The 27806-nt window shown below is 41.1% G+C and overlaps 1 protein-coding gene and 1 long non-coding RNA gene across 18 annotated transcripts in view; one reads left to right on the plus strand and one right to left on the minus strand.

Annotated features, from left to right (window-relative positions):
• The window catches only part of ZNF236 (zinc finger protein 236), a 98735-nt gene extending 78938 nt beyond the window's left edge, over nt 1–19797 (minus strand). For 4 of the 17 annotated variants that reach the window (XM_082417737.1, XM_082417725.1, XM_082417724.1 and 1 more), the window contains exons 1-4: nt 18730–19147; nt 17861–17923; nt 3352–3494; nt 1947–2111 (exon numbers count right to left, since the gene is read on the minus strand). In XM_082417737.1, coding sequence (XP_082273863.1) covers nt 1947–2111; nt 3352–3494; nt 17861–17923; nt 18730–18793 — 435 coding nt within the window. In that variant the 5' untranslated portion in view covers nt 18794–19147. The other 13 variants (XR_014251907.1, XM_082417726.1, XM_082417723.1 and 10 more) reach the window with 11 other exon arrangements.
• A 245-nt stretch (nt 19798–20042) lies between these two features.
• Nucleotides 20043–20496, plus strand: LOC309639893. Its single transcript, XR_014251909.1, has 2 exons — nt 20043–20136; nt 20306–20496. It is a non-coding gene; the product is annotated as an uncharacterized lncRNA (long non-coding RNA).
• The last annotated feature ends 7310 nt before the right edge of the window (nt 20497–27806 follow it).

Consider the following 27806-nt stretch of genomic DNA (forward strand, 5'->3'; position numbering starts at 1 on the left):
GTAACACCATGCGGCTGCTGGAACCATACCTAAGACAGAGTCAACTGAAGAAAAGCACAGAATACTGCTACTGGGTGGTATCACTGGGGATGCAGAGATGTGTACGCGCACTGAAAGCCCCTGGGGGGTGCAGAAGAGACTGCTGTGCAGGCAGCTCCTGGGAGGAGGACTGAAAGTCGGGCCTGATGGAGACTTAAGTCTCACTCTAACCCCTTCTCTGCTGTCTGAGTCTCACTGTGTGAACTTATTCCAAAATTAGACACTTTCTGCCTTTTAATACGAAAACAATGGCCATTTCTGGACAGCGCTACAGATGAGTGAGACAGGCAGGCCTGCAGTCTGCAGGAGAAGGTATAAAGCAGCTTGCGCTCTCGAAAACATAGCGTGGCATTCTATAAAGAACTTGAAAAAGCCTTGTTAATTCAGTAAATCCAACTCTAGGAATCTATCCTAATGAAACAATTAAAGATACATGCAAAGATGTATTATTTATAATACTGAAAAAGTATAAACAACTTAAAGGTTAAATAATAAAGGAAATGGTAAAAATATCATGATGCTATATCCAGATGCTGAAGACTTTAACAAAGCAATTTAAAATAGCGACATGGGGAAAACACTCATGATTCAGTGAGTGAAAAGAGGAAAAGATGTATTCACAATGTATTAAAGGAAAAGAGTGGGTTACAAAACAGTATGTATTTGCACTAAAAAAACTATCCTTAGGTATATAAACTATTATGGAAAGTATATGTACAGCCAAAAAAAAAGCCTGAAAGACTACACAGCTGACCCTTGAACAACACAAGGGTCTAGAGCGCCGACCCCGCGCAGTTGAAAATCCGAGCATAACTTCAGGGTGGCCCTCCACGTCCACGGTTCCCCATCCTTGGAGTCAGCCAACCTCGCACCATGTAGTACTGTCATACATACTGACTGAAAAACTCCACGTTTAAGTGGACCCGCACAGTTCAGACCCGCATTGTTCAAAGGTCAACTGCATATGCGTTCTCTCCCACTGGTGTGATTATTGGTTCTTTTATGTTACTTTTGTTAATCTTTAGTTTCTAACTTTTTCCAAAATAAACATGTATTACTTATACAATAAGATTTTAAAAGATAAAAATAAATTATTTTATATAAAAAATTAAAGACATAAAAAGAAGACACAAACCGATATACAAAGTATAATAAACTCAATTTTCAGGATGCAAATTTTATATATGCAATTTAAATGCTGTATGTTTTTCTGTCTCAGGAGGAAACTATACCAAGTAGTTATCTGTAATTATCCCTGGGTGACTGCTTTTTACCTTTGCATTTCCCTAGCTTTCTATGGTAACAATGGGGGGTAATACTTTAAGCAACAGACGTGTATACGTCACAGTGGGCCCGCCCGTCCCAAGAGCAGGCAGGCCTCTCTGGTGCACACCAGCGGCGCGTCCCTGTCATCCTTCACTCTGTCCCAAGACTGGGCCTGTGGCCCTTTCAGGACTATTCACTGTGGTGCATAAACTGTTTTGGGTCATCAAGAATTTCCTCTCTTCTCCCAAATTCCCACGTGTCAGACGATCCAGGAGCCAAGCAAGGAGATTCTACCATCTTCAGAAGCAGAAAATTTACTCTTGGCCACTCAGAATCCTAAAAAAGTTAATTTTTATTAAGAAAAAAAGAGTGGGGGGCACCTCTGCCACCCACTGTGGACATACTTTGATCCCCCAAATATACTACACACTAAAATGTCTCTGCCCCAAGGTGCTGACATGACCCCGAAATAAACACTTTACCAGTGACCTGGAGACTAGCCAAGGCAAATTTAATGATAACTGACTCCTTGAAACCTATACGAAAGGCTTTTTAAAACTAGTTTAACCCTAACATCCTCCTGACTAAGGATCAGATGCATTTTAAAAATCAGTGAACAAAGTATAGGCTGAAATAATTACCTCTTCCTTCTCATGCAGCATAACATGTGCTTTGAGACTAGCCACTCTGGAGAATTTCTTGTTACACACGGGACAGGTGGGATCCTCCCCATTGTGGGTACATTTGTGAAGTGTCAAGTTGAACTCAACATTAAAGGTTTGGGGGCACTGGTCACATCGATGTGGCTAGGTGGAGAAAAAAGTCGAGAAGCCACTGAAACACAATCTTTCCACAATCAATGTCATTCAAATATTAACAAGCACCATAACCCACAGATAAGCTTTCTAAGGAACATCTGAAGTCTTTCTGGACCTGAAGTCAATAAATCCAAAACGCACACAGTATAACTCCTTACAGAATTTCTCAAAGGAGTATAAGGAGACACCACATCTACATAGAAAATATTTCTAATAAGAAATGCTGCATATAAATGTATCAGAATGTAGCCGCTATGAAAATAAAAGTGAGACACTTCAACTCACTGGGTGGGATTTTTTCCCTTCTTTTATGACAACTCCACTGCTGTAAACAAAATCACTTCAAGTAAACTAAGTAATTGTGAAAACTTTCACTAGATTTTAACAGAGTTGCTTATCCCCATCTAAAATTTCCCCCAAATGGAAGGTATTCTGCCACTTACTAGTAGAAAGATAAAGTAATCACTGGTATTTCTCTTGTAAATATCAAGACCCTAATGGGTCAGTGTTTTCAGATTCTTCAGCTTGGGAGAGTAACGCCCGTGGGTACTGGTGTCAGTACCACGTTATCATAGTTACAGCAGCATCATTCATGCCGAAAGTAAGGCTGGAGTTGGTCAGATCCCGTCCCCCAGAAAAGAGATCCCTGGTGTTTTTCTGGTCTCAGATGGCTCACTAGCTTACATCCTCCTAACCTAGAGAAAAGTCGGCAATCACTCTTTTCACTGTAGTTTTATCTGCCACTTTCCAACCAACAGGCAGCTCATTCCATTAGGACACTAACACGCTTGACATACCCCACCAGGGGCACCGCAAGGGAGTTCAAATACCTATTTAAGGGGGTGCTGCTCCCTGAGGAAATAAGATCTAAAACATCTCAAATACCTTCTTAAAATGCAAGACCACTTAAAGGTACCACTCCCTGCTGGAGAAAAACACATCAAGATAAGGGAAATTGAAACTACTGAACAAAGTCACATTTTAAGATTATTTCTTTGTCCATTCATAAATAACTTCATTAGATTCACCAGACTAGTTCTCACTTTCTCTCATTATCTAATGATGGGTAGAAATACAACTACAACTAAAAACAAAACATCAAAATATTTATTTACATAATATGGAATGTTCCACAATTTAGGAACAAGAAAAATGTTTACATGTTGATTTTCACAATTCCTCCAGTTTCAACGCTCACATTTCTGACATCCCTTTTTAGAATACATACCTTGTCATTTCGCTCGTGATCCCTCATGTGGCGTTGAAACTGGGACTCTTTTGGAAAAGATAGCAGACAGATTTCACATTTATGGAAGTTTGGAACTTGATAGGCATAATTAGTGTTCTCCGCATTCAATGTTAAAACTCCATCTATAAAATTGCATAAGTATAAACAATAAATACCAGTTGTTATTCTCAGCACATAAATGAAACTAAATTATTTGGTTATTGTTTCAAAACCAAATTATGTCAGATTTATAAGAGATTTCAGATGAAATGAATGGTACCTTAAATTTTTTTAATGGACATGTTTTTAAGTTAGAAATGAGAAACGTTGAGATGACTGAGACATGGGGCTACAGGGTTCCAACCCCTGTGAACAGGACTGTTAGAAACCTGGAACTAAACTCCTGAGGCTTAATACCCACTCAACGACACACAAAAGCCATCGTGTTTCTTAACCTTGCCTGCCTGCTCAGTACTATTTCTAAGCCACAACAAATCACAGAGGCACTTCTCCTCTAAGTCACTTTGAGCGTTCATCAATAACCCAGTTTCTTAAATCACTCAGTACACAAAACTCTAGTAGAAATATAAAAGCTGATTCACAAATTCAATCTACCTCTGAAAACTGCTGCAAAGCAAGATAAAGTCAAAAAGGCAAAAACTTTTGTTCTCTCACACAGTTATGGTTTTAGGAAGGTAAAGGATTGCAGTGCTTTGAACAATCCTCAAGTTTTACAGTGTGCTTTCTAGTGTACAGCGTGCTTACATTTAGGTAAATGGCTATAAACTTAAAAGTATTTTCAAACAAGAATATGCAATAATCACAAAAATTTACCAAGAACGTCATAAAATAAAGACGTCCTAAACGTCTTCAACTCTTGAAAATAATACTCTAAGTCTTAAAATTTCAGCACAAATATACAATCCATATTAACTAGACAAAGACAGAAATATGTCACGTGCAACTCTTTGTATCCAGCTTGACCCCAAAATATTAGAAATTTGGAAGTAGGGTGAGGGGTTAATTTTAAGACTCAATAAAACTCAGGAATGTCTTCTATTTCTCAAACGTCCATGTGGTGAACACAGCATTCCAGCATTTTCTCTAGACCTTTACATGCCTGTTCTGAGCAAATGGCCTGCAGTCCCCTATTTGGCCAACAGTCCTCCTGGTCTACAGCAGAATCTGCTTAAAAGCAAGAGCTGTGAAATTCCAACGATGGGAGGTGGGGTGAAACCATGCTGGAGACAGAGCAGAAGGGGATGGAGAAAGCCGACAGGAGCTCCAAAAAATCCTCCCGGCAGATCCTCCAGTGAAGCAATTCCAGTTTTGATAAACACTGATGTAATTCAAAAGACTGTAACTTCATTCAGAAACAAAGTGGATCTACTAAGGGAAAGATATACATAATTTTTATTCTATTTATTCTTAACTCTATCCACATTCAAAGCCCATACATTCAAAATCTCTACACCAAACTAATAACAACATGTTGTATGACTCCCCAGGGCCAAATAAAATGATTGCTGGGACCACATTAATTGATATATTATTCCCTTTGGAAAAGTCTGTACTATGGGAAGAAACACTAAAGGCACAAGTAAAATATCTGTTGACAACTGTGTTTTAAGAACTCAGTAGTAAGTGTTTTAACCTAAAGCCGGAATACAATAAGAAAAGAGGCCCTCAACTTAATTTCTAAAATGCAATATTAAAATGCTATTTCAGGATGTAGGATGAAACAATTTTCATAGCCTCTATGTTGAAACTACTTAATATGTTATCTAAAAATGAGAATTAATTTGATTTAATTAACTTCAATTGATAGATAAACCCGAGATAAAAAATTGTACATTTAAAACTGAAAAATGATGTCATTTTGCTTATGAATTAAGACTTTTCTAGAAAACAGTTTTATCCTAAGCAGCAAGACTTCGCTCTTTAACAAAGCTCCAAATGTAATAAAATGACTTTTTCAGTAGGTCCCTTCCCGCTGTTGATAACGTAATATTAATTTGGTTCAATGACAAACTTAAAACAACAACAATTCAAATTACAGCGTAACTGGGAAGGAAAAAAACAAAACAAAACATGTTTTAGTTTCCACGTTGAGTCTAATTTTAAAGTCCACAGCATCTCTAGACTTTCACTTTGCTTCGCGGCTGTTTCTCTCGGCACTGAGAGAGCAAAGCCTTTCTCCAGGGCTGGGGGGTGCTAGCCCCACACTCGGCTTTCTTTCTGCTCAGAGTTGACCCTTTCTGGGAGAGTCCTAGGCCTCAAAACAACCCCTATTATGCACCAGCTCTTCAAGTTCGTTCTCATGTCTGGTCCCCAGAGTACTTGTTCAGAAAGAGGTCTATGAAATTCACGTATCTTTAGGATGGGCTTCAGGAGATCCACCAACGCCAAGAAAACTACACGCCAACATACACGCGTGTGCACGTGTCCACTGTCGGGGGTGAGCGGTCTCTGCAGCCACAGGGCCCCCGGATCTCTAAGGGGCTAGGGACCTAAGTTAAGGTGTGATCAATTCACATCAGTCCTCCTGAGTATGGCTGCCTTTTTAAGAGGCAGCTACAACTTCACACGAGACGCTGGGCCGCACATATTCCTACTGCTTCCCCAGACAGAATGGGAGTAAGCACAGAGCCACTGCATCTGGCAGGGCTCAAATCTAACAGCTCATCCAGAACAGTACTTTTCACCTATGTGCTTCTGCCCTCCGAGAGGACGGGGAGGAACCGTCAGGAGATCTCACTGGTGCAAGGAAGCCTCAGGAGGTAGGACCCCAGGCAGGACCCAGACTGTCCCCACACACTCGTCCCCTCACACACAGACAGGCCCGCCGCTCTCCTCAACTGCTCACCCTTCCTGCCGCCAGGAACTCCACTTCACTATCAAAATTAAACAATAACCGGTTTACGAAGATCAGAAATCGAGCACCTTTGCTTCCTTGAGAAAAACCTGAAGACCAGTTTCAAAATCAGTTTAACTCTTTATGTAGAGATTCTAAACAGTATACAATAATAGTTGTGTCTCTACCACCCCAAAATGGTAAAGCCTATCACAGAGTTGTGCAGATCAAACAAGATGACGCTTCCTGGTGCTATGGGGACAAAAGCCTATCAACCGTCTCGGAGCACGGCCACCTCTTTAATGCTCGTCCTTGCTACTCAGTACCCTACCCGTCACTCCAGACCGCGCTCTCCCATGGGAACTACCCGCAGGCAGGCCTGGCATGTAACGGCGGGGACCAGATGAGCTGGCTTTCAAACTGCTCTTCCCAGACGGGCCCAGCAGGTCAGGCCGCATCCCCTAGGTCGGAAGAACCTAGGTACATCTCTTCTGCGCAAAATACCTACGATGTGACACCAAGTTCCAGCAAAACCTACTGAATTTATAGCATTCGGGGATTTAACTCAAATTCGCATCTCTTGACTGAAACTCTTAAGCACTGTGCGTTTAAGATCTCAGCTACCCATAAATCCTGATGAGGCATTTTCAATTTCTAAAGTAACTAAACCCCAAACTTTTAACCTGTTTTTATTTTGTTTTGAATAAAAATCGTTCCAAAATAGAGTTGCGCTCCCCATCCTCTGCCCTCAACAGGCACTAGCCTCACTTCCCTCTGTCCATCATTCCCTACATTCCTCCAAGAACCCAGCTCTGTAACCATCAACCACCTGCTCCCACTCTGTCACCCTCTGACACCACAATGCTCTCTGAAGTCACCAAGCAGGCCTCTGGGAAGTCTGACAGTCATCCCCCCTACTTCAAATCGGTACCACCTTGCCTCATCTCCACCATTCTTTCCCCTCATTTCTACTTTTTTTTTAATTCCTTTCTACTTTCTTTTCTCCCATTTTCTACTGCTCCTCCCACACTTGTCAACATTCAGGTTTTAGCACAGCTGAGCTTTTTTAGGTAAAACTCTGAAGTGAAATGGGCAAAACTAATGTAGGCTGTGAGATGTGCTGATTGGATGGAGCATGATGGGGATTTCTAGGCTGCTGTTAACGTCTCATTTCTTAATCTAAGAAATTATATAAATAATTATATGAATTATTAATATAACCCATATAAGCTGGGTGATGATTATATGAGAAAGTTCTCGTTGTGAAAACTCACCGAACTGAACATCATTTCTATTCTTCTCTGTATGTTGTGTGTCTGCTTTGTCCCTGTACCTCCAAAGCGTCGTATGAGGCCTGGCATAGAATGTGTGCCTAACAAATATTTGCTAAACATCTGGAGATAAGACACAAGCTAATGACTTTTTGGGTCTCTTCCCAGCTGTTTGAGGCTCCAAGACCACAATGTCTACTTCTACTTTTAGCCTCACTGACTCATGCTCTCCACCTCGAAATTACCTAACTTCGCTTTAATATTCTTCCAGCTTGTTATATATGCACTAACTGTTCTTATTTTGTACATATACTGTTGACCCCTGAACACCGCAGGGGTTGGGCACAGATCCTCCAACAGGCAAAAATCCAAGAAACTTACAGTTGGCCGTCCATCTCCACAGTTCCTCCGAATCTACAGATCCAACGCACCACAAATGTGTGGTACTGTAGTATTCACTACAGAAGACAATCCACGTGTAAGTGGACCCATGCGGTTCAGACCCGTGTTGTTCAAGGGCCAACTGTATACCTTAGCCATTTGGTGGCTCCTAAGAGCCAGGTGAAATGCACCTACGTTATTTTCTTTGTAGAATCTCTCTCAGAAAACCAAATACCCTGGGTTAACAGCACCAGCCATAAGCATCTGCTTTCTTCTAGGAAAGAACAAACATATGTCAACTCAAAAGTGGCTGCACCGAGAGAGGTGGGTAGTGTCAGGAAAGACCCTTGTACTTTTTGAATTTTACCTGTTATCTATTCAAATGCGTTTATTTATACCATTAAGTAGGTACTCATTTGGAAATGAAATATACTCATATGGAAAAGTAATCCTCAAAATACAGACCACGGAAAAAGCAGTATGTTCTAGATGCTACCATTTCTTTAAAAAAGAAAGGAAGGGGCAGAGATATACCGTGCATTTGCTTACATGTGCATAAAATATCCCTGTAAAACTACAGAAAAAAAAATATAGCATCAGTTGCCCATATAAAAGGCAACTATCTGACTAGGGAATGGAGCTGGGAAATGGAACTTCCTTATTTTTAAATTCTGAAACATTATAATGTATTAGCTATTCAAAAAGATTTAAATTAAAAAGTAAGAAATAAAATTTACTTGGGGGAAAAGGTGAGTTATATAGTCCATACCCTTGTTTTATAGCTAAGGAAAACAAGACCCCAGAGAAGTTAAGCTGCTTGGTCAAAAATCACACAATTAGCCAGTGACAGAACTAGGAGTAATTTTCAGCTTGTAATTAAGCATGCGTCCACGACTCTTAAGGTCATGGTGTCTGAGATGAGACCCCACTTTCTACCTTGTGCCTAGTGCAAAAACAGCAGATGAACTTGGATTTTATCAACAGCATCTCATACCAATTGTAAGCCTAAGCCTGTTTATGTTCTTTCAGTATAAAATATATTCAACTGAGAGCCAAGCCACAGTCCCTAGTTGTCAAAACCATGAGTAGTTTCAATGAGACAAAACACTGGTACTGGTGCCATGGTAAACGATATGAAATATATCCGTGACAGTTAAAGATAAATAGTTGGTCAGAAACTCATGAACAGTCCCTAATAGGGCCAGGTTGCTCCTATTCTTACAGCCAAGGCTTCCCAGGAACAAGTCCAGCTTTACTCAGATGTGCTTTCAATGCCTGTTCTGGCAGTATCTGTATGTGTGACGTCTTCTTTTCATGCCTCAGTTGACTGTATTTTCTCTTATTATTTTTAAAAGGAATATCAACCGTCTTTCACATATTTGCTTTTATCACCTATAAATTTTTATTTTTAAAGAAAGACTTTAAACTCATGTAGATGTACATTCAGACTTACACATACATTATCCAAATTTAACAAAATTAAGTATGTTAAAATTATAACAAAGTAAAACCCTAGTTATCTATAGCCTCACCTTCTGGCTAAAACACAGAATTCTAGGCTCAAGGTCTGAACATAACAGAGCTTTTCTGAGAATGATCCAGCAGTGCATTGCTGAGTATAATGCTTGACACTGCAAAAAATTAATTTTCTATACATATGTAGGATAATTTCTTGTTGATCTGTTTGCTGTCACTATTCTGTTTTTCATCTCCACAAACATACAATTTATGGCAGCACCGCAACAGCGATAAGCAGAGCTAGACAGTGCCATGGAGAACTGTGGAGAGTTCATTCCGAGAAGCAGTCCCAATTTCCAATAAAATATGCATGCGCCTTACATGCTATTATTAATGTATGTATCTGAATACAGAGGTATCTACAGATTAAAATATGGGTCACAGGTCACAGACCAGGGAGACAGTGAAGTCTCAAGAGCGGTCTCAGTCCTGCCGACGGTTAGTGAGGGGGTCTCTGCAACCCAGATGACCGCTCAGTTCAAAGATGAGCGTGATTTCCGTGTTGCCTACTCAACAGGGTTGTTGTGAAGATCCAAAGGAAAAATACTTTTTAAAAAGGTAAAATGCACGCCCAAGAGGATGGTTAACATTAAAGACAGACAAAACCAAGGATTTATGAGGATATGGAGCGACTGGAAGTTTCATATACTGCTAGAAAGAGTGAAAACTGACCAAAAGAAGTCAGACATGAGAAAACATTCCATATGATTTCACCTTATAAAGTTCAATAAATGGGCAAAACTAATCTAGGCTGTGAGATATCAGGACAGTGGTTAGTCTCACGAGGGTACTGATTGGATGGAGCATAATGGGGATTTCTAGGGTGCTGTTAACGTCCCATTTCTTAATCTAAGAAACTATATAAATACTTACATGAATTATTAATATAACTCATATAAGCTGGGTGCTGATTATATGAGAAAGTTCTTGCTGTGAAAATTCACTGAACTGAACATAATTTCTATTCTTCTCTGTATGTTATATATCAATAGAAGGCTTACCCCAAAGTAAAGTGCTATAATATGCAGCTTTCCTTTTTATTCCTGTTTTTTCTTCCAGACTGGGGTCAACTAACAAGGGTCTAGCCTTTCTGGTAAGCAGAGTCTCATGGAACACAGCCACGCTCTCTGGTTTACGTATTACTGTGGCAGTTTTGGGGCTGCGACAGCAATTCAGAGTTACAGCAGAGACCTTAACACCCACAAAGTCTAAAACATTTACCATCTGGCCCTACAAGAAGAAGCCTGCTACCCCTGCCCCAGAGGGTAAACCGGGGTTCCATACCAGCCAGCCAGCACTACTGCAATCCCTGCAATGTCTGTCTGTTACCCTCCAAGCTCCGTGGCACCCCAGGGACGTCCCGGAGTGATAAAGGCATAAAGGGCTGACATACACCATGCTTTACCTTCTACAATAAATAGCCTTAATATTTACTTAGGCATAATCTCCTTAAAACTAAGACCTTTGTCTTAGTCATGGGATAGAAAGACTGGACATTCCCCTAAATAATAATTTTCAGAAAATTAATACAATAAAGGCAGCTATCTCTGTATTTCACCATTCTGCCCAATACCTATGTACTTCACTCCACGTCTTCTTACCCCACCCACTAAAGGCTTTCTGCCAAGCATTTTCAATAAATACAACAATGAGCATCAGGGCCTTGGTTTGCTACACAATGATTAGCAATTACATATTTCCTAAAAATGTGCAGAGATAGTGTTTTCTAAGCGTGACAAGTGTACCACCAGCAGTCTGTGAGGTGATTTTAGGCAGCACAAGAAGAACTCACAATTTTACTGGCTATGTATTTATTTTAAAATGTCTTAGTATAAAGTATACTTGAAATTTAGTATGAGGTACTAGCACATGGATAGACATACAGACCAATGGAATAGAACTGAGAGTCCAGAAACAAACCCATACTTCCATCATGAACTGATTTTTCAACAAGGGGGCCAAGACCATTCACTGAAAGAGCAGTCTCTTCAGCGAATGGTTCTGGGACAAGCGGATATCCACGTGCAAAAGAATGAAGGTGGACCCTCACTCCACACCACACATAAAAAATAGCTCACAATGGATCAAAGACGTCAATTTAAGAACTAAAGCTATAAAACTCTCAGAAGAAGACAAAACGAAAAAGCTTAATGACTGTGGAGTGGCGATAGTTTCTTAAATATGACACCAAAGAAAAAGTAGGTAAATTGGACTTCATCAAAATTTAAAACCTTCGTGCATCAAAGGATGCTATCAAGAAAGTAAAAAGACAAGCTACAGAATGGGATAAAATATTTGTAAGTCATATATCTGATAAGGGCCTAGTATCCAGAATATATAAAGAATTCTTACAAAAGCCACAAAAAACAAACAACCCAATTAAAAAATGAACAAAGGATTTGAACAGACATTTCTCCAAAGATACACAAATGGCCAACAAGTACATGAAGAGATGCTCAGTGTCATTAATCATTACGGAACTGACAAGCTGATTCTAAAATCTAGATGAGGGACTTCCCAGGTGGTCCAGTGTGTAAGACTCCGTGCTCCCAACGCAGGGGGCCCTTGTTCGACTGCTGCTCGGGGAACTAGATCCCACATGCATGCTGCAACTAAGAGTTCACATGCCACAACTAAGAAGCCCGCATGCTGCAATTAAAAGATCCCGCATGCCTCAGCTAAGACCCGGCACAGCCTAAATAAATAAATAAATATTTTTTACAACCTCTCAAATCATATTAAAAAAAATTAAAAAAATAAAATCTAGATGAAACTGAGAAGTACCAAAAATTATCAGGATAACCATGAAAATGAAAACCAAAGTAGAGGACTTACATTTACACTACCAGATACCAAAACCTGGACTAAAAGTAATTAAGACAATAAGAAATTGAATAGGCAGAAACCAAAATACAATGGAAGAGAACTGAATGCAAAAACAATTCTTCACCTCCATAGTCACCTGATTTACAACAAAGGTGATACTACAGTACAACAAAGGATGATCTTTTCAATAAATAGTGCAGATTAATTAGACATCCACATGTAAAAAGTCTTGACCTTTCCACCATAAACAAAAATCAACTTCGGTTGGTGTATCAATCTAAAGGTGAGAAGTAAAACAATAAAGCTTCTAGATGAAAACATAGGAAAATGTCTTCATGATTATAATTGTCAAAAATTCCTTAAACAGGTCCCAAAAGTACTATGCATAAAGGAAAGGACTGATAAATTGGACAACATTAAGGTTAAAAACTTCTTTCATGAAAAGATTAGCCTTGAAAGAGTGAACAAGAAAGTACAAAGAACTCATATGCAGTATACATAAAGAACTCCTAATAAAAATACATGTTAACTCTTCACCAAAAATATATAGATGACAAGCATATGAAAAGATGCTCAATATCATAAGTCATAAGGGAAATGCAAATTAAAACAATGAGATACCCAATAACACACACCTATTAGAAGGGCTAAAAATCCAAAATAATCAATAATACCAAATGCTGACAAGGATGTAGAACAACAGGAACTCCCATTCATTGCTTGTGAGAACACAAAATGGTGCAGCCACTGTGGAGACGTTTGGCAATTTCTCACAAAGCTGTTTATACTCTTACCGTTTGATCTAGCAATCATGCTTCTTGGCATTTACTCAAATGAGCTAAAATCTTATGCCCTCACAAAAACCTGCACATGAATGTTTACACCAATTTTATTCATAATTACCAAAAACTGGAAGCAACCAAGATGTCCTTCAAAATGTAAACAAATACACTGTGGTACGTCCATATAATGAATATTATTCAGCAATAAAAAGAAATGAGCTATATCAAGCCATCAAGAGACATGGAGAAATCTAAAATGCACACTGCTTAGTAAAAGCCAGTCTGAAAAGGCTACATACTATATGATTCCAACTATATGCTGTTCCGGAGCAGGCAAAACTATGAAGACAGTGAATCCTAATGTGAACTATAGACTTTATTTATAATAATGAATCAAAATTGGTTCATTCACTAAAACAAGATGTTCATAACGGGAGGCTGTGAGGAGAAAAATAAGGAGCATAGTACACAGGAACTCCAAACTATCGGCTGAACTCTGAGCAAGCCTAAAAACTGCTCTAAAAAGTCTACTAACTAAAGACAAACAAACATTCAGCTCAGTAGGAAAATGGGAAAAGACTTAAACAAGAGCTTCACGAAAGAGAACAAATGGCTAATAAACATAAAAACCTTATTAGCACAGAACTGCAAATTAAAAATCAAAATGAGATAACACTACACATACCAGGAGGGCTAAGGTATTAAAAGGACAGACAATGCCAAGTGCAAAGACAAAGACTACAGAGCAAATGGAAGGTTAATCCCCTGCTGGTGGGAGAGTAAACTGGTACAATCACTCACCATTGCCCACCATGACCCAGAAATGCATAAAAGTTCCTAGCAGCACTTATTTGTAATAACCCAAAACTGGAAACAACCCAAATATCTATAGTAGAAAGGATAAATTAAATGATAGTATGTTCATATAACAGAATACTATATAACTATGAAAAATGAACAAATTTCTGCTATATAATAACAAGGATAATCTCATAAAAACAAATACTGAATGAATGAAGCCAGAAACAAAAGGGTACATACTATGAACTCAATTTAGTTCAAAAACAGCTAAACCTAATCTACGGTATCAAAAGAGGACAGTGGGGGTGAGCAGGTAATAGAACGATGGGAACTTTTAAGGTACTGCTAATGTTCTGGCTACATATGGAAATTCATGAAGCTTTTCACTTAAAATCTACACACTTTTCTACATAGATGTTCTATTCAATTAAATTAGGCACCCAAATACAATAATAAAGGGGTTTCAAAAAACACATTTCTGGCTTCTCCTGAAAAAAAATCATTAGCTATGGCAACAATTAAATGGAGCAAAGTAGGAGCCTGCCCCTGTGGAAGAAACAGGACTCTAATTCTGCGAAACCCCAGAGCCAGCTATTAACTGCTATCACCCACTACCTTTAACCGCCTCGCTAGCTTGCATTAGTGTCTGAGGTTTTGAATTCAGTTAAAGAATTGAGGTATTAAGAGAGCACAGTCTGTTCCTGCAGTTTATTAGATTACATACATTTTTCATTTTAACCCAGAAAAGCAACAGGTTTCACGTTCACTGAGAGAAATGCTAGGGGAAGGCACCCAGCCTCCCTCCCTCCCTCCTTCCGAGCAGAGTGGCCTCAGCCTTGACCACACAGTGGAGTCTCCTGTGAGCTTTAAAAGCCGTGATGCACCCATAGGCTCGGATGTCACTGGATGAGGCCCGGTCATCGAGAGCTTTAAAAGCTCCCCACATGACTCCATAATGCGCTCCAAGGGTGAACACCACCACCCGAGGCCTTGCTGCGATATTTCACGTGAGAGAGTTCTACCACAAAAAAGACGTTTGAAAAATACTGCTAATTCCTTGAGCACTGTCTTTGCGTATGGAGACAATGTAAAAACGCTAATATACATTAAGCATTTTAAAACTGCTGAATTGACTCTATCTAACGAAGAATTAGGTTTACTATGGTTTTCCCAGGCTAGGTTTGTGTCAAAGAACAAGATTTTGAACCCATGTTAACTCACTACTTGATGCCAGGATCATAAAATCTTTAGATTTTGTGTCTTATCTAATCACACTTTCTTCAAAATACTAAATACTCCAAGTTTCTGTCTACCTAAAAAGTTCGATTATGGAGAGTACAGGTTGCTCCTTTCTGAAAAAATCTTTTCATCCTTCAATACCTGATATTGATAGAAAGTAACTATTTTAAGCAGAATCTATCTCTCCTTAACCGTTACCCACCAATGACACCTAGTTTTACCAGGGAAGCAGAGTCCCCTTAAAGCCTCAGAGCACTTCCCCTGCTGCCCTGTAAGAAGTTCAAGCTCCACTTCTGTTAGCTATGCCAGCAGTCTCCTCCCCTTGAAGGAAGATTACAGAGTTCCTGAATTCATGGGAGAAAATCTAAAATGGCCTGAATTGGTAATCTGAGCAAGAAAGGAATTGTTTATTCGTTTGGCTCAAGGTCTGCCTGTCTCAGCTCTCTGGAAATGAGGTATTACAAATATCCCTTCAACAGAAAACAGAAACTTAGCAGGAGATCAACTAAAGGTTCAAGCTAGGGAGAAAAGGTTTGCACCATTCTATTGGAAAAACAGAAGCCATGCAAGATCCCAAAATGTAGTTTCCATCCAGATCACATTATGGCTTATTAAGAGTAAACTAAAATAACAATGATAAAAAAAATCCTATCTCACTCATCTTTATATTCCCAGGACAGTGCCAGGCACAAAGGCAAGTGCTCAACAAACGTTCCCCCATCAATTTATGTAATAGATGAGGCTTACTTCTTTACTTATGTCCTAAAGCTAATTATTACTTTAAGAAACGTTTTTATGCTACTGACAAGGGATTAATCTCCAAAATATACAAACAGCTCATACAGTTTAATATCAAAAAAACATACAACCCAATCAAAAAATGGTCAGAAGACCTAAATAGACATTTCTCCAAAGAAGACCCAGAGACAGCCAACAGGCACATGAAAAGATGCTCAATATCGCTAATGATTAGAGAAATGCAAATCGAAACTACAATGAGGTATCACCTCACACCAGTCAGAACGGCCATCATCAAAAAGTCTACAAATAACAAATGCTGGAGAGGGTGTGGAGAAAAGGGAACCCTCCTGCACTGCTGGTGGGAATGTAAATTGATACAGCCACTATGGAGAACAGTATGGAGGTTTCTTAGAAAACTAAAAATAGAGTTGCTATATGATCCAGCAATCCCACTTCTGGGCATGTATCCAGAGAAACTCTAATTCAAAAAGATACATGCCCCAATGTTCACTGCAGTTCTATTTACAATAGCCAGGACATGGAAGCAACCTAAGTGTCCATCGACAGAGGAACGGATAAAGAAGATGTGGTACAGATATACAACGGAATATTACTCAGCCACACACACACAAAAAAAGAATGAAAGAATGCCATCTGCGGCAACGTGGATGCACCAAGAGATTATCATACTAAGTGAAGTTAAGTTAGAGAAAGACAAATATCACATGATATCATTTATATGTAGAATCTAAAAAAAAAATGATGCAAATGAACTCATTTACAAAACAGAAATAGACTCACATACATACAAAACAAACTATGGTTACCAAAGGGGATTGGGGGTGAGGGGGAGAGATAAACTAGGAGTTTGAGATTAACATATTCACACTACTATATACAAAACAGATAAACAACAAGGACCTAACTGTATAGCACAGGGAACTCCACTCGATATCTTATAATAACCTATAATGGAAAAGAATATGGAAAAGAATATATGTATATGTATAACAATCACTTTGCTAAGTTGCATTAAAAAAAAAAAGGAAATGTTTTTGAGCAGGCCTCCTCCTCCTCATTTCTGGGGGTTCCAGTTTTGACATCATTTTCCTTGGGAAGCCTAGACCACCAGTGCCTGTTATCTGCTGCCATAAACAGTGTTCCTGCCGTCAGAGGACACACACTGTCCTGAGACCCAAGGCAGAGACCTCGTCTCTCTTCTTAAACCCTGCACCCTCAGCCCCTAGCACCGTGCCCACCTATGACAAGAAGTGCTTCAAAATGCTAGCTGAATCAATGAATTAACCCACATGTAGGGCTTTATAGTTATGAAGGCAGAGCAACGCAATGGACCCTTTGGACTCAAAGGTAGATTCAAATCCAACTCTGACACTTACTAGCTGGGTAGACCTTCCCTATCACTTAACCTCTCTGAGCCTCATTTCCCCTATAAAAATACAGGGGAAATATAGGTGTTGTGTAAACATCCCCACCTCCCACCTTCCACGTTTTTCTTAGAATAAAATTCATAATGAGTGACACAGAAAAACAAACAAAATAATTTCAGATTATGAGAAACATCAAAATCGTAAACTGTTAGAGCAACAGTCTCCAAACCTTTTGGTTTCAGAACCCCTTTATATTCTTAAACATCACTGAGGACCCCAAGACCTTAACTTTCTACAGGTTAGACCTACTGACAACTGCCCTGTTAGAAATTAAAACTGAGCAACTTTCAAAACACATATTCACTGAGAAATAAATCTATTACATGTTAACATAAATACATATTTTTGGGAAAAACATACTCTCCAAAAAAATAGTAAGAGGAGTTTTCACTTTTGTACATCTGTTCAAGGTCTCCTTGAACAGAAGACAGGTGGATGCTCGTATCTGCTTCTGCTTTCTCTCTGTTGCAATATGTTGTTTTGAGTGAAATACACGAACACAGCGCAGCCTCACAGGGTTGGGCGTCGCCACCATGGCTCCTGCTGAAGAGTCAGCAGTTCCACCCCTAATGGCCTGTGTATGATCAGTGCAACTGTGAACCAAGTGAAAAAGCCCAACGGACTTACTATCACTACAAGAGTATTTACCTTGCAGATGCCTGAAACTGTCTCCAGAACTCCCAGGGGTCCATGAACCAACTCTGAGAACCACTGTGGTAGAGAATGACTGGGGTAAGGCAGGGAAGGCAACGTTCAGAAAGGTCTAGAGCAAGGAGGCCTCTCTCAGGAAGCTGAAGCCCAGAACGAGCGAGGGGTGGATTCTCAGAATAGAGAACAGCAAAGGCCCTGAGGCAGAAACAAACGTGGCCTCGTCCAGGAACAAAGGACTGGAGGCCAGGAAACAGAAAGGAGGCAGACGAAGGCCAGATCAATCAGGATCCCGCAAGGAGTGGGGCTGTAAGTTAAAGGGATGAAGGATCCTTCGGACAGTTCGGACCGGGGTGTGGCCATCTTATTTACATTTGAGAGAGGCCTCCCGGCTGACAGGTGATGGAGACCAGTCGGCAGGCTCCCACTGAGGCCCGCCTCGCAGTCACGCTGGAGAGGGAGGGAGTAGAGCCGACTGAAAACACGCCTCTGAGGGAGAAGCTACAAAATTATGAAACGCCTTGGGGAGTAAGGGAAAGAATTATTTTTCAGTTGGCGACCTGAAAAAGCAGGTGAACGGTGATGCCATTTGGTCAGACGGGAAAGACGGGGGGAAGAAGAGGTCCCAGCCGTATTCCAATGTAAAGTTCACGTTCTTCCTCTACCCTAAGCCTCTTCCAAGTAACTAAGAACTGGGGGACACTGCACTTTACGTTATTTTTTGCGTAAATCATACTGACGAAAAAAAGATTAACGCTGACCAAAATAAGGCCCGATCAGGGAGCGAGGCCTTTAAGACCTCCTTCCAGACACCATCAGCCACTAACGAGAACTCTGAGCAGCCACGAGCCAACTACAAACGTGCACACCTGGACTGTTCTCCAGCGACACCTCTTCCGCAGAAACTCGCGGGCGCTGCACCCCGGCTCCCATGCCCGTGAACTTCAGCAACTGCAGTCAGAGCACTGACAACGCCGCTAAGCTGACACCTAGTCTCTCCCCCTCTCTTCCCAAACGCCGCAGCGGCAGAATGGAACGGACGCAACGGCCTTCCTTTCCAGACACGACCTCTTTCTCTTCAGAAACCCGGGGCGCCCGCCCGCCTGGGTCCCGAGCCTCAGGGGAGGGTGACGCTGGGCCACCGAGCCCGGGCCCGGAAGACGGTACACCTGGACGCGAGCCCCGCACGGTCTCGGCCCACGTGTCACCGCGGGGGGACCCGCTCCCGAGCCCCCCGCGGGCGCCCCCCCGGGGCCGCGGCAGCTCGCGGTCGGGCCGGGCCCGCCACCCCCGGGGACGCACACCGGGCCGGCGCCTTCTCGTCAGAAAGGCCTCCCACGACCTGCGGCAGCCGGGCCGGGAGGGCGGCGGGCGGGGGAGCGGGAGGAAGACGCCGAGGACGGGGGAGGAGGACGGGGTGGGGAGGGGGGAGGAGGAACGGGGGGGAGGAGAAGAGAGAAGTGAGGAGAGAGGAGAGGAGGGCGGCGGCGCGCGCCTCGCCCCCGGCCCCGCCGCCCGCCCGCGCGGCCCAGGAAAGTAGGCCCAGCCCGGCGGAGGGGCCGGCCGCGCCGCGCCGGTATCATTCCGCCCGCAACCTGAGACCCGGCAGTCGGGCGGCGGCGGTGGCGACGGTGGCGGCGGCGGGGCACCCACCCCGGCCCGGGCCTGGCCCCCGGCCCCCGACCCAGGCCCGCTCCGCCGCCCCCGGCCCGGCCCGCTCCCGGCTCCCCCCGCGCCGCATCGGGGGACTATATTCGCGCGGAGCGGCACAGCGCGGCCGGCCCGGGGCCGCTTACCGGTGTCGCCGCGCGCCTTGCTCTCCTTGGGCTTCGGGGGGCGGCCCCGCGGCATCGTCGGCGGCGGCGGCGGCGGCGGCCCACCCCTCGGCCGCACACACACTCACACACATACACTCGGCGGAGCGCGCACGCGCGGGGGCCGGGCGCGGGGGCGCGGCGCGCACCCGGCCGAGCGGCGGAGGCGGGCGGAGCGGCTCGGGCGGCCGCCGAGCCCCGGCCGAGCGCCCGCGGGCCTCACGGGGGGAAGGCGCCCAAGCGAGCGAACGGGAGAGCTCGAACCGCGCCAACTTCGGCGGGTTCCATGGCCCGGCGGGCCGTGTTAGGGGCGTTTGGCGCGGGCGCGCGGTGGGGGCGGGGAGCGGCGCCGTGCGCATGCGCGGTCGGCCGTTCGGGCCTGGGCGGACGGAGAGCGAGCGGCCGCGGTCACCTAGCGGCGGGGCCTCCCGAGGTGTTGGGCAGCCGAAGTCAACGCAGCCGGTAAGGCCGTCGGGAGAGTAAGTAGGAAAGGTGTCCTTGTAACGGGCAGAGGTGGTGAGAAGGAGCTTTCCAGGTGGAGGCAGGTAAAAGAAACAACCCAGCCACGGGTCCTTCCTGTGCCGCGTGCGTAGTCTGCGTCCTGTGTGTGTATGTGCTCGTGTAATTCCAGGAAAACTGAGCGCTCCGTCTCCCCGGGTTGCTTCTGGAAGGCCTTTGAGAGCATCCCTGTGAAAACCACAGGGACAAAAAGACTGGGAGCCTAAATTTACCCAAAACATCGACCTTGGACTGAGGAGGACCCACCCAGAAGTCACTTATGTTCCTATCCTCTGATGTAATGCATTAAAATTTACAATTTCACATGTGTCCATCTGTTATTTTTGTTGTTGTTGCCCATACTGACCTAGCCCAAAACCCGAACAGGAACATGACGGCAGAGTGTTAGGTGAGGTCAAGCAAAGCCAATAGCAAGTAGTCTAACATCGTCTTAGTATCCTCAGAAAAACTAATGCAAAGCCATAAATAATGACCACCAACTACACGCAGGGTATTATGAGGGAATACAAAGGTTAACAAGACAATCTGTCTCCCCGAAAAACTTGGAACCATGGGGCAAGAAACACAAAACTAGTCAAAAATCCACAGAGAACCTTGAGAAGGACAAGATTAATTATAGTTAGAAAAATAAATACAAAAGACCCCTCTCTTAACTGAAACTTAGTAAGTGGTTGGGTGCTAACAGATGGTAAAGGGTTTTCTACGTGGAGGCAACAGGGTAAAGAAGGAAAAACTAAAATGAAGAGTCTTATGTGTTAGGGGCTTTATATACATCCAATTCCTGAAAAAACTAAACACGCTCAGGCAGCCAGTGAATGGCAAATGGGATTTAGCAGTTAACATTTCCTGTTCTTTAACTTCTTAGTATGTTTTAGTGCCTTACATAAAATACTTCTAATCCGTACAACATTCCTTCAAGGTACTCTTTTACAAATGAGATTCAGAGAGGTTAAGTAATTTGCTTAAGGCTACATAGCCTGTAAGCAAATCCAAGACCCAAACCAAATCTGCTTACCTGTTAATCCCATGCTCCTAGTTGCATCAAAGCAGAAGTCTACATTAAGTTTAGACAAAATATGACAGTACTACCATATGCATGTTAGGGCTGGAGTACCTTGTAATGCTGAGAAAATAGATTGGAGGCAGATAATAAGAATCCTTGGTCATTTATAAATCAATTTCGATGATGGTGATGTGTTTGTGAATGTATACCCTATTTCTGAAAAGGATTTGAAGCAATTTATATCGGTAAAATAAATACATGAGGAAATCAGGACAATGGAAAAAATAGAAAAAGTGAGTAAGCATCCAAACTAATAAAATCCTTATAAAAGGCAAATAGAAAATCAAACTCCAGGTTTCTTAGCCCAAGCAGAAAAGTAGACATGATTAGTTACAAGATTCTCACTTTATCCATGAAAGAGAGCTGCACCTCTACCACTGTACCCCCCATAGGATTATTTTTTCACCATGCATACCTACACATATCTGCAGAGACATTTTTACTTCTTCCCTTCTGATTTGGATGACTTTTATTTCTTTTTCTTGCCTAATTGTTCTCTCTAGGACTTTTCAGTGCAATGCTGAATAGAAGTGGTGAGAGTGGGCACCCTTGTCTTGTACCTAATCATAGTGGGAAAGCTTTGAACGTTTCACCATGAGTAAGATGTTAGCTGTGGTTTTGTCATATATGGCCTTTATTATGTTGAGGTACATTCTTTCTCTACACAATTTGTTGAGAGTTTCTATCACGAAAGGATGTTGAATTTTGTGAAGTGCATTTTGTGCATCTGTTGAAATGAACGTATGATTTCTATCTTTCTATTATTAATGTGGTATATCACGTTTATTGTTTTTCATTGCTTCCCAGGAATAATTCTACTTGATCATGGTGTATGAGCCTCTTAATGTGCTGTTGAAATCAGTTTGCTGATATTTTGTTGAAAATGTTTGCATCCATGTTCATGAGAGGTATTGGCCTATAGTTTTCTTTTTTTGCTGTGTCTTTATCCGGCTTCGGTATCAGGATAATTCTGGCCTTGTAAAATGAGTTTGGGAGTGTTCCTCTCTTCAGTTTTTGAAAGGGTTTGAGAAGGATTGGTGTTAATTCTTCTTTAAATGTTTGGTAGAATTTACTGGTGAAACCATCTAGTCTTGGGCTTTTCTTTGGTGGGAGGTTTTTGATTACTGTTTCAATCTCCTTATTATTGGTTTATCCAAATTTTCTGTTTCTTCATGATTCAGCCTTGGTAGGTTGTATATAGGTTGGTTTTCTCTACTCACCCTCCTGGGTGTGTCAGGGGGTTCCATGGAGGACTGCTCTTTTCCTCCTTTTCATTTTGAAGTTGATGACTATATCAGACATTTTAAAAGGGGGCATAAGACATATCCTCCCCAGAATCAGCACACAGGGCACAGCTAGAAAAACAGGACCAACACCGCGGAAGCTCCATGTGTGACCCTGACTGAGAATGTCCTCCCCCTAGAGATACCTGCTCTCCTGATACTATAATAATCATCCCCTTGCCTTTATGGTTGTTCAGTCTATTTAGATGTCTTTAAATAAATGAAGTATTCGTCAGTTGGCCCAGCTTTGGAACTTTTTCTTAAAGTTCTTCCAAATTCTGCTGCTTGCTTCTTTGCTCAGTATTGTGTTTGTGAGATTCAATGATGCTGATGCATGTAGCTGCAGTCCATTTATTTTCACTGCTGTATTTCATTGTAAGACTATGCCATAGGGTATTCATTCAGTCCATGGTGGACTTTTGGGTTATGTCAAGTTCCGTTTTGTTTTTAATTCTTACTGGAGTAGAGTTGATTTACAATGTTGTGTTAGTTTCAGGTGTACAGCAAAGTGAATCAGTTATACATATATCCACTCTTTTTTAGATTCTTTTCCCATATAGGCCATTACAGAGTATTGAGTAGAGTTCCCTGTGCTATACAGCACGTTCTTATTAGTTATCTATTTTATATATAGTAGTGTGTATATGTCAGTCCCAATCTCCCAATTTATCCCTCCCCCCCCATCCCCTGGTAACCATAAGTTTGTTATCTACATCTGTGACTCTACTTCTGCTTTGTAAATAAGTTCATTTGTGCCCTTTTTTTAGATTCCACATGTAACTGATACAATATGATATTTGTCTTTCTGTGTCTGACTTACTTCACTCAGTATGGCAATCTCTAGGTCCATCCATGTTGCTGCAAATGGCATTATTTTGCTCTTTTTTATGGCTGAGTAATATTCCATTGTATATATATATACCACATCTTCTTTATCCATTCCTCAGTCGATGGACATTTAGGTTGCTTCCATGTCCTGGCTATTGTAAATAGTGCTGCAGTGAACATTGGGGTGCATGTGTCTTTTTGAATTATGGTTTTCTCCAGGTATATGCCCAGGAGTGGCATTGCTGGGTCATATGGTTTTGCTTTTAAATGAACATGCTGCTATGAGTAGTCTTGTACTTGCCTTCTGGTGTTGATTTTTTAAATACAGTATGAAAAATATTTGTGCCTATTATTTTATTTTTTGCTTTCAATTTGTTCCGTCATCTAAGTTTACTTTTCTCTACTTTCTTGCCTTCTTTTGGATTGACATTTTTTTCTCGTTCTACTTTTTCCCCTTTCTAATTTGAAAGTTATATGCTGTATTCTGTAAGGGAACCCTAGAAACTTCAAGATGATACTTATAGAAGTTGAATGTTAATAAATATCTCTACCCTTCTCCTAATTTATATACCACGTAGTTCTGTGTTTTCATTCTACTTTTAAGCTTCAGAAGATACTATTATATTATTTTATTTAGTCTAATTTGTCTAAATATACCTACATGTTCCAATTTTTTTGTCCTCCACATTCCTTGGATCTCTGACCTTCATCTGCTATCTCTTTCCCTCTGTCTCATACACGTACTGTACAACTTCACTTAGTAAGCATGACTAGTGCCAAACACTCTCATTTTTTGTTCACCTGAAAATTATTTTATTTTGCCCTCATTCTTAAAAGTACTTTTTATGGTTAAATAATTCTAGGTTGACAATCATTTTCTTTCAATCCACTGAAAGTGTTCCATTTTTTAGCTTGGCTTCTGTCATGGGTGATGAAGAGTCTTATCAGTCTTTGTTCTTTGGAGGTTATCATCTTCACTGGAAGTTGTTAAGGCCTCTCTCAGCCATTCGTGTCTTGCAGATTCATCATGGTATGCCTAAGTATGGATTCTTTTTATTTACAATTTCAAGAATTCATTGAAAAGTATAAGTGAAATTTCTCTTTCTCCTGGAATCCCAACCAGATTTATGATAGGCCTTCTCATTTTATTTGCCATGTTTCTTTTCTTTCATATTTTCTGCCTTTTTTTCTCTCTGTAGTGCATTATGGATACTTTTTTAAGATTTATTTTGCAGTTCACCAATTTTATCTTCTGCCATGTCTTCAGTTAAACCTATTCATTGAGTTTGATAATTCAGTTATATTGTGTTGTATCTCTTGTAATTTGGTTCTTTTTCAAATCCATTTGGTAAATTTTTCCAACTTTTTAATGAGAAAATTATCAAACAAACCTTTCAAAAAGTTGAAAGAATAGTCAAATGAACACCTGTATACTGACACCTAGATTCAAACGTTTTACTATTTTTGCCATATTTGCTTTATCTATTTATTTTTTTCTTTCTTTTTTTCCAAACTATTTTAAATAAGTTGTAGACATCCCATTTTACCCCTAAATAGTTCAGCATGAATCTCCTAAGAATACTGGAATTTTCTTACATATCCACAATACCATTATTATACCTACAAAGATTACCAATAATCTCCTAATATGGTTAATACCTAGTCCATATTCACATGCTCCCAATTGTCCCTGAAATTTGTTTTCCCAATCAGGATCCAATAAGGATTAATGTCTTTAAGTTTTTATTGTGCCTCATTTTATTTTTTACAGCTTTATTTAGATGTAATTTACATAGAATAAACTGCACATACTAAAGAGTGAAGTTTAATAAGTTTGACACATACAGATGTGAAACCATCAGCACAAACAAGGTGTGAATATATCCCATCACCCCTGAAACTTCCTTATTCCCCTTTGTATTCCTTCCTTCTCCCTACTTCCTACTCCTCATTTCCCTGGCACCCACTGATCTTCTTTTTGTCACTATAGATTAATTGCATTTTCTAAAATTTTGTATAAATGGAATTCATACAATATGTATTCTTTTTGTCTAACTTCTTTCACTCAGAATAATTGTTTTGAAATTTATCCATGTTGTTGCATGAATCAATAATTGATTACTTTTTATTGCTGAATATTATTTCTTTTCTTTTTGTTCTGAGATATGATTGACATATAACATTGTATTAGTTTCAGGTGTACGACATAATGATTTGATAATTGTAAATATTGTGAAATGATCACAATAAGTCTAGTTAACATCCATCCCCACACACAGTTACAGTTTTTTCCTCATGCTGAGAACTTTTAAGATCTATTCTCTTAGCAACTTTCAGATATACAATACAGTATTACTAACTATAGTTACCATTAGTAACTATGGTTACGTGACATTCCTAGGACTTATTTATTTTATAAAAATACAGAATGCTTTCCAAAATTGCAGTCGTCCCCGTGTAGGGACCATGCTCATCTTCTCTGTATTGTCCCATTTTTCGCACTGTTGAAATAAGCACGGAATAGTGTTTCAGTGTGTGGAGGGACCACGGCTTCTCTAACCACCCACCTTAGATGGAGCCTTTTTTTCTTTTTCTTGCTTTGTTGCACTAGCTAGAACCTCTAATAATAGTTCTAGTACTAATGGATAGACACGATAACAGCAATTTTTTTCCTCTTTCATATTAGAAAGAATTCAGTCTTTCCCCATTAATTATATTTTTGCTATAGGTTTTTTATAGTTGAGGACATTCCCTTCTTTCCCTAGATGGTGAGAGTTTCTATCATGAATGAATGTTTGATTTGCTAAAATTTTGTTAAGAACTTTCACATCTATGTTCATGAGGGTTATTAGTCTGTAGTTTCCCTTGTAATGTGTTTTTTTGGTCTTACTATCAGAGTAATACTGGTCTCATAGATTGAATTGTGAGGTATTCCTTCCTCTTGAATTTTATGGAAGAGTTTAGCATTAGCACAGTTTTCAAGTCATAGAAATAATGTTTAGGTTTTTTGATTTGTTGTTGTTTGTTTCTCATCTGTCAAGAATTAAAAAGCAGCAGCCAGTTTTCAAGTTAAAATGAAGATGGAAGCAAAACCATTAGGTATTAATTTGCCACCAGGCACATTTACATGTTTAATCTCAGTTGTCCCAGGAATAGAAGTGCAGACTCCCATTTTACAAAAGTCTGTCGAAAGAGGTTAAATAACTTGCCTAAGGTCACACAGTGGGTCTTGGAGTTCAGATTGGAAAGCAGGGCTCTAGGTACCCAGAGCCCTGTGCTCCTTCCCACACCAGATGAGCAAGTTAAGTACATACCTCGCCGTTCGAGAAGCTGAGATCGGGGAGTGGGAATCTGAGCTCATTCCAGAGTTGCTTGAATTCACAGATTCCAAACTGAACTAGACTCTGAAATCTGCCTGAAGCTGAAACTGCCTGGAGTACTTTCAGAAATAAACCGACTCAGTTTGGCACCTAAGAAAATCGAAATATTATGATAATAGAAATAATAATAACTTATGATAAGTAGATAAATAAAATGGTTACTAGGTGTATAGTTCGGCACCTAAGAAAATTGAAATAATATAATAGAAATAATAACTTAAGATAAGTAAATAAAATGGTTGCTAGGTGTATAGTTTGGCATCTAAGAAAATTGAAATAACATGATAATAGATAATAGAATAATAATAATAGAATAATAATAACTTATGATACGTAGATAAATAAAATGGTTACTAGGTATAAGCTAGAACCGTAGTAACACCGATCAGCCTGTCTCACGACGTTCTCAAGAAGCACTCAGTAGCCCAAGAAAACAGGCACAGGCCCACACGGACGGGATGGTGTGAGCACAGGCAAGGAAGCCACCGGGGGTGGGTTTGGGTAAACTAGGGAGCTACCGAGAGCATGATTTCTAAAAGCACAGTCAGCTGACGTGAAGTAAGGAACGACGTTATTCAAACACCACTCAAGCAAGGAAGCAGACGATACGTGCAGGGGGAGAGTGTCCTGGACAATAAGGAAAGCGGCTGTGGTTCCTGATGAGCAGCAGTGATGGGCTGGCACAGCGGGAAAATCACGTTTGCCGTCAGTGAGGAGACGCTAAGATACCGGAAGAAAGAACAATGGCTTAAAAACTTCCCACACATTTTCTCCCAGAGATTCCTCAGAGTTGCTGACAGAAAACAGAGGTGTCAGGCTGTGTGAGCCCAGGAAAATCGCCTTAACCTTTCCAGGTCTCAGACCGTAAAATGAGAAAGCTGAACTAGTGTCTCTCTGAGGTCCCAAGCAGTTTTAACTCTGTGACTGCTCTGTACTTCAACCAAAAACCATCAAACACTATTTTTTTTTTTTCCCAGGGAGAGTGTGTTGGATAACAGTTAAAAGTCGGTGGCCCTTGAGCAGGACACTTCCAGGGGTCAGGGGTCGGGGTGTCCTGCT

This window comes from Balaenoptera physalus (genome assembly GCF_965194825.1).
Source record: "Balaenoptera physalus genome assembly, chromosome: 12".
In the NCBI taxonomy this organism is placed as follows: Eukaryota; Metazoa; Chordata; class Mammalia; order Artiodactyla; family Balaenopteridae; genus Balaenoptera; species Balaenoptera physalus.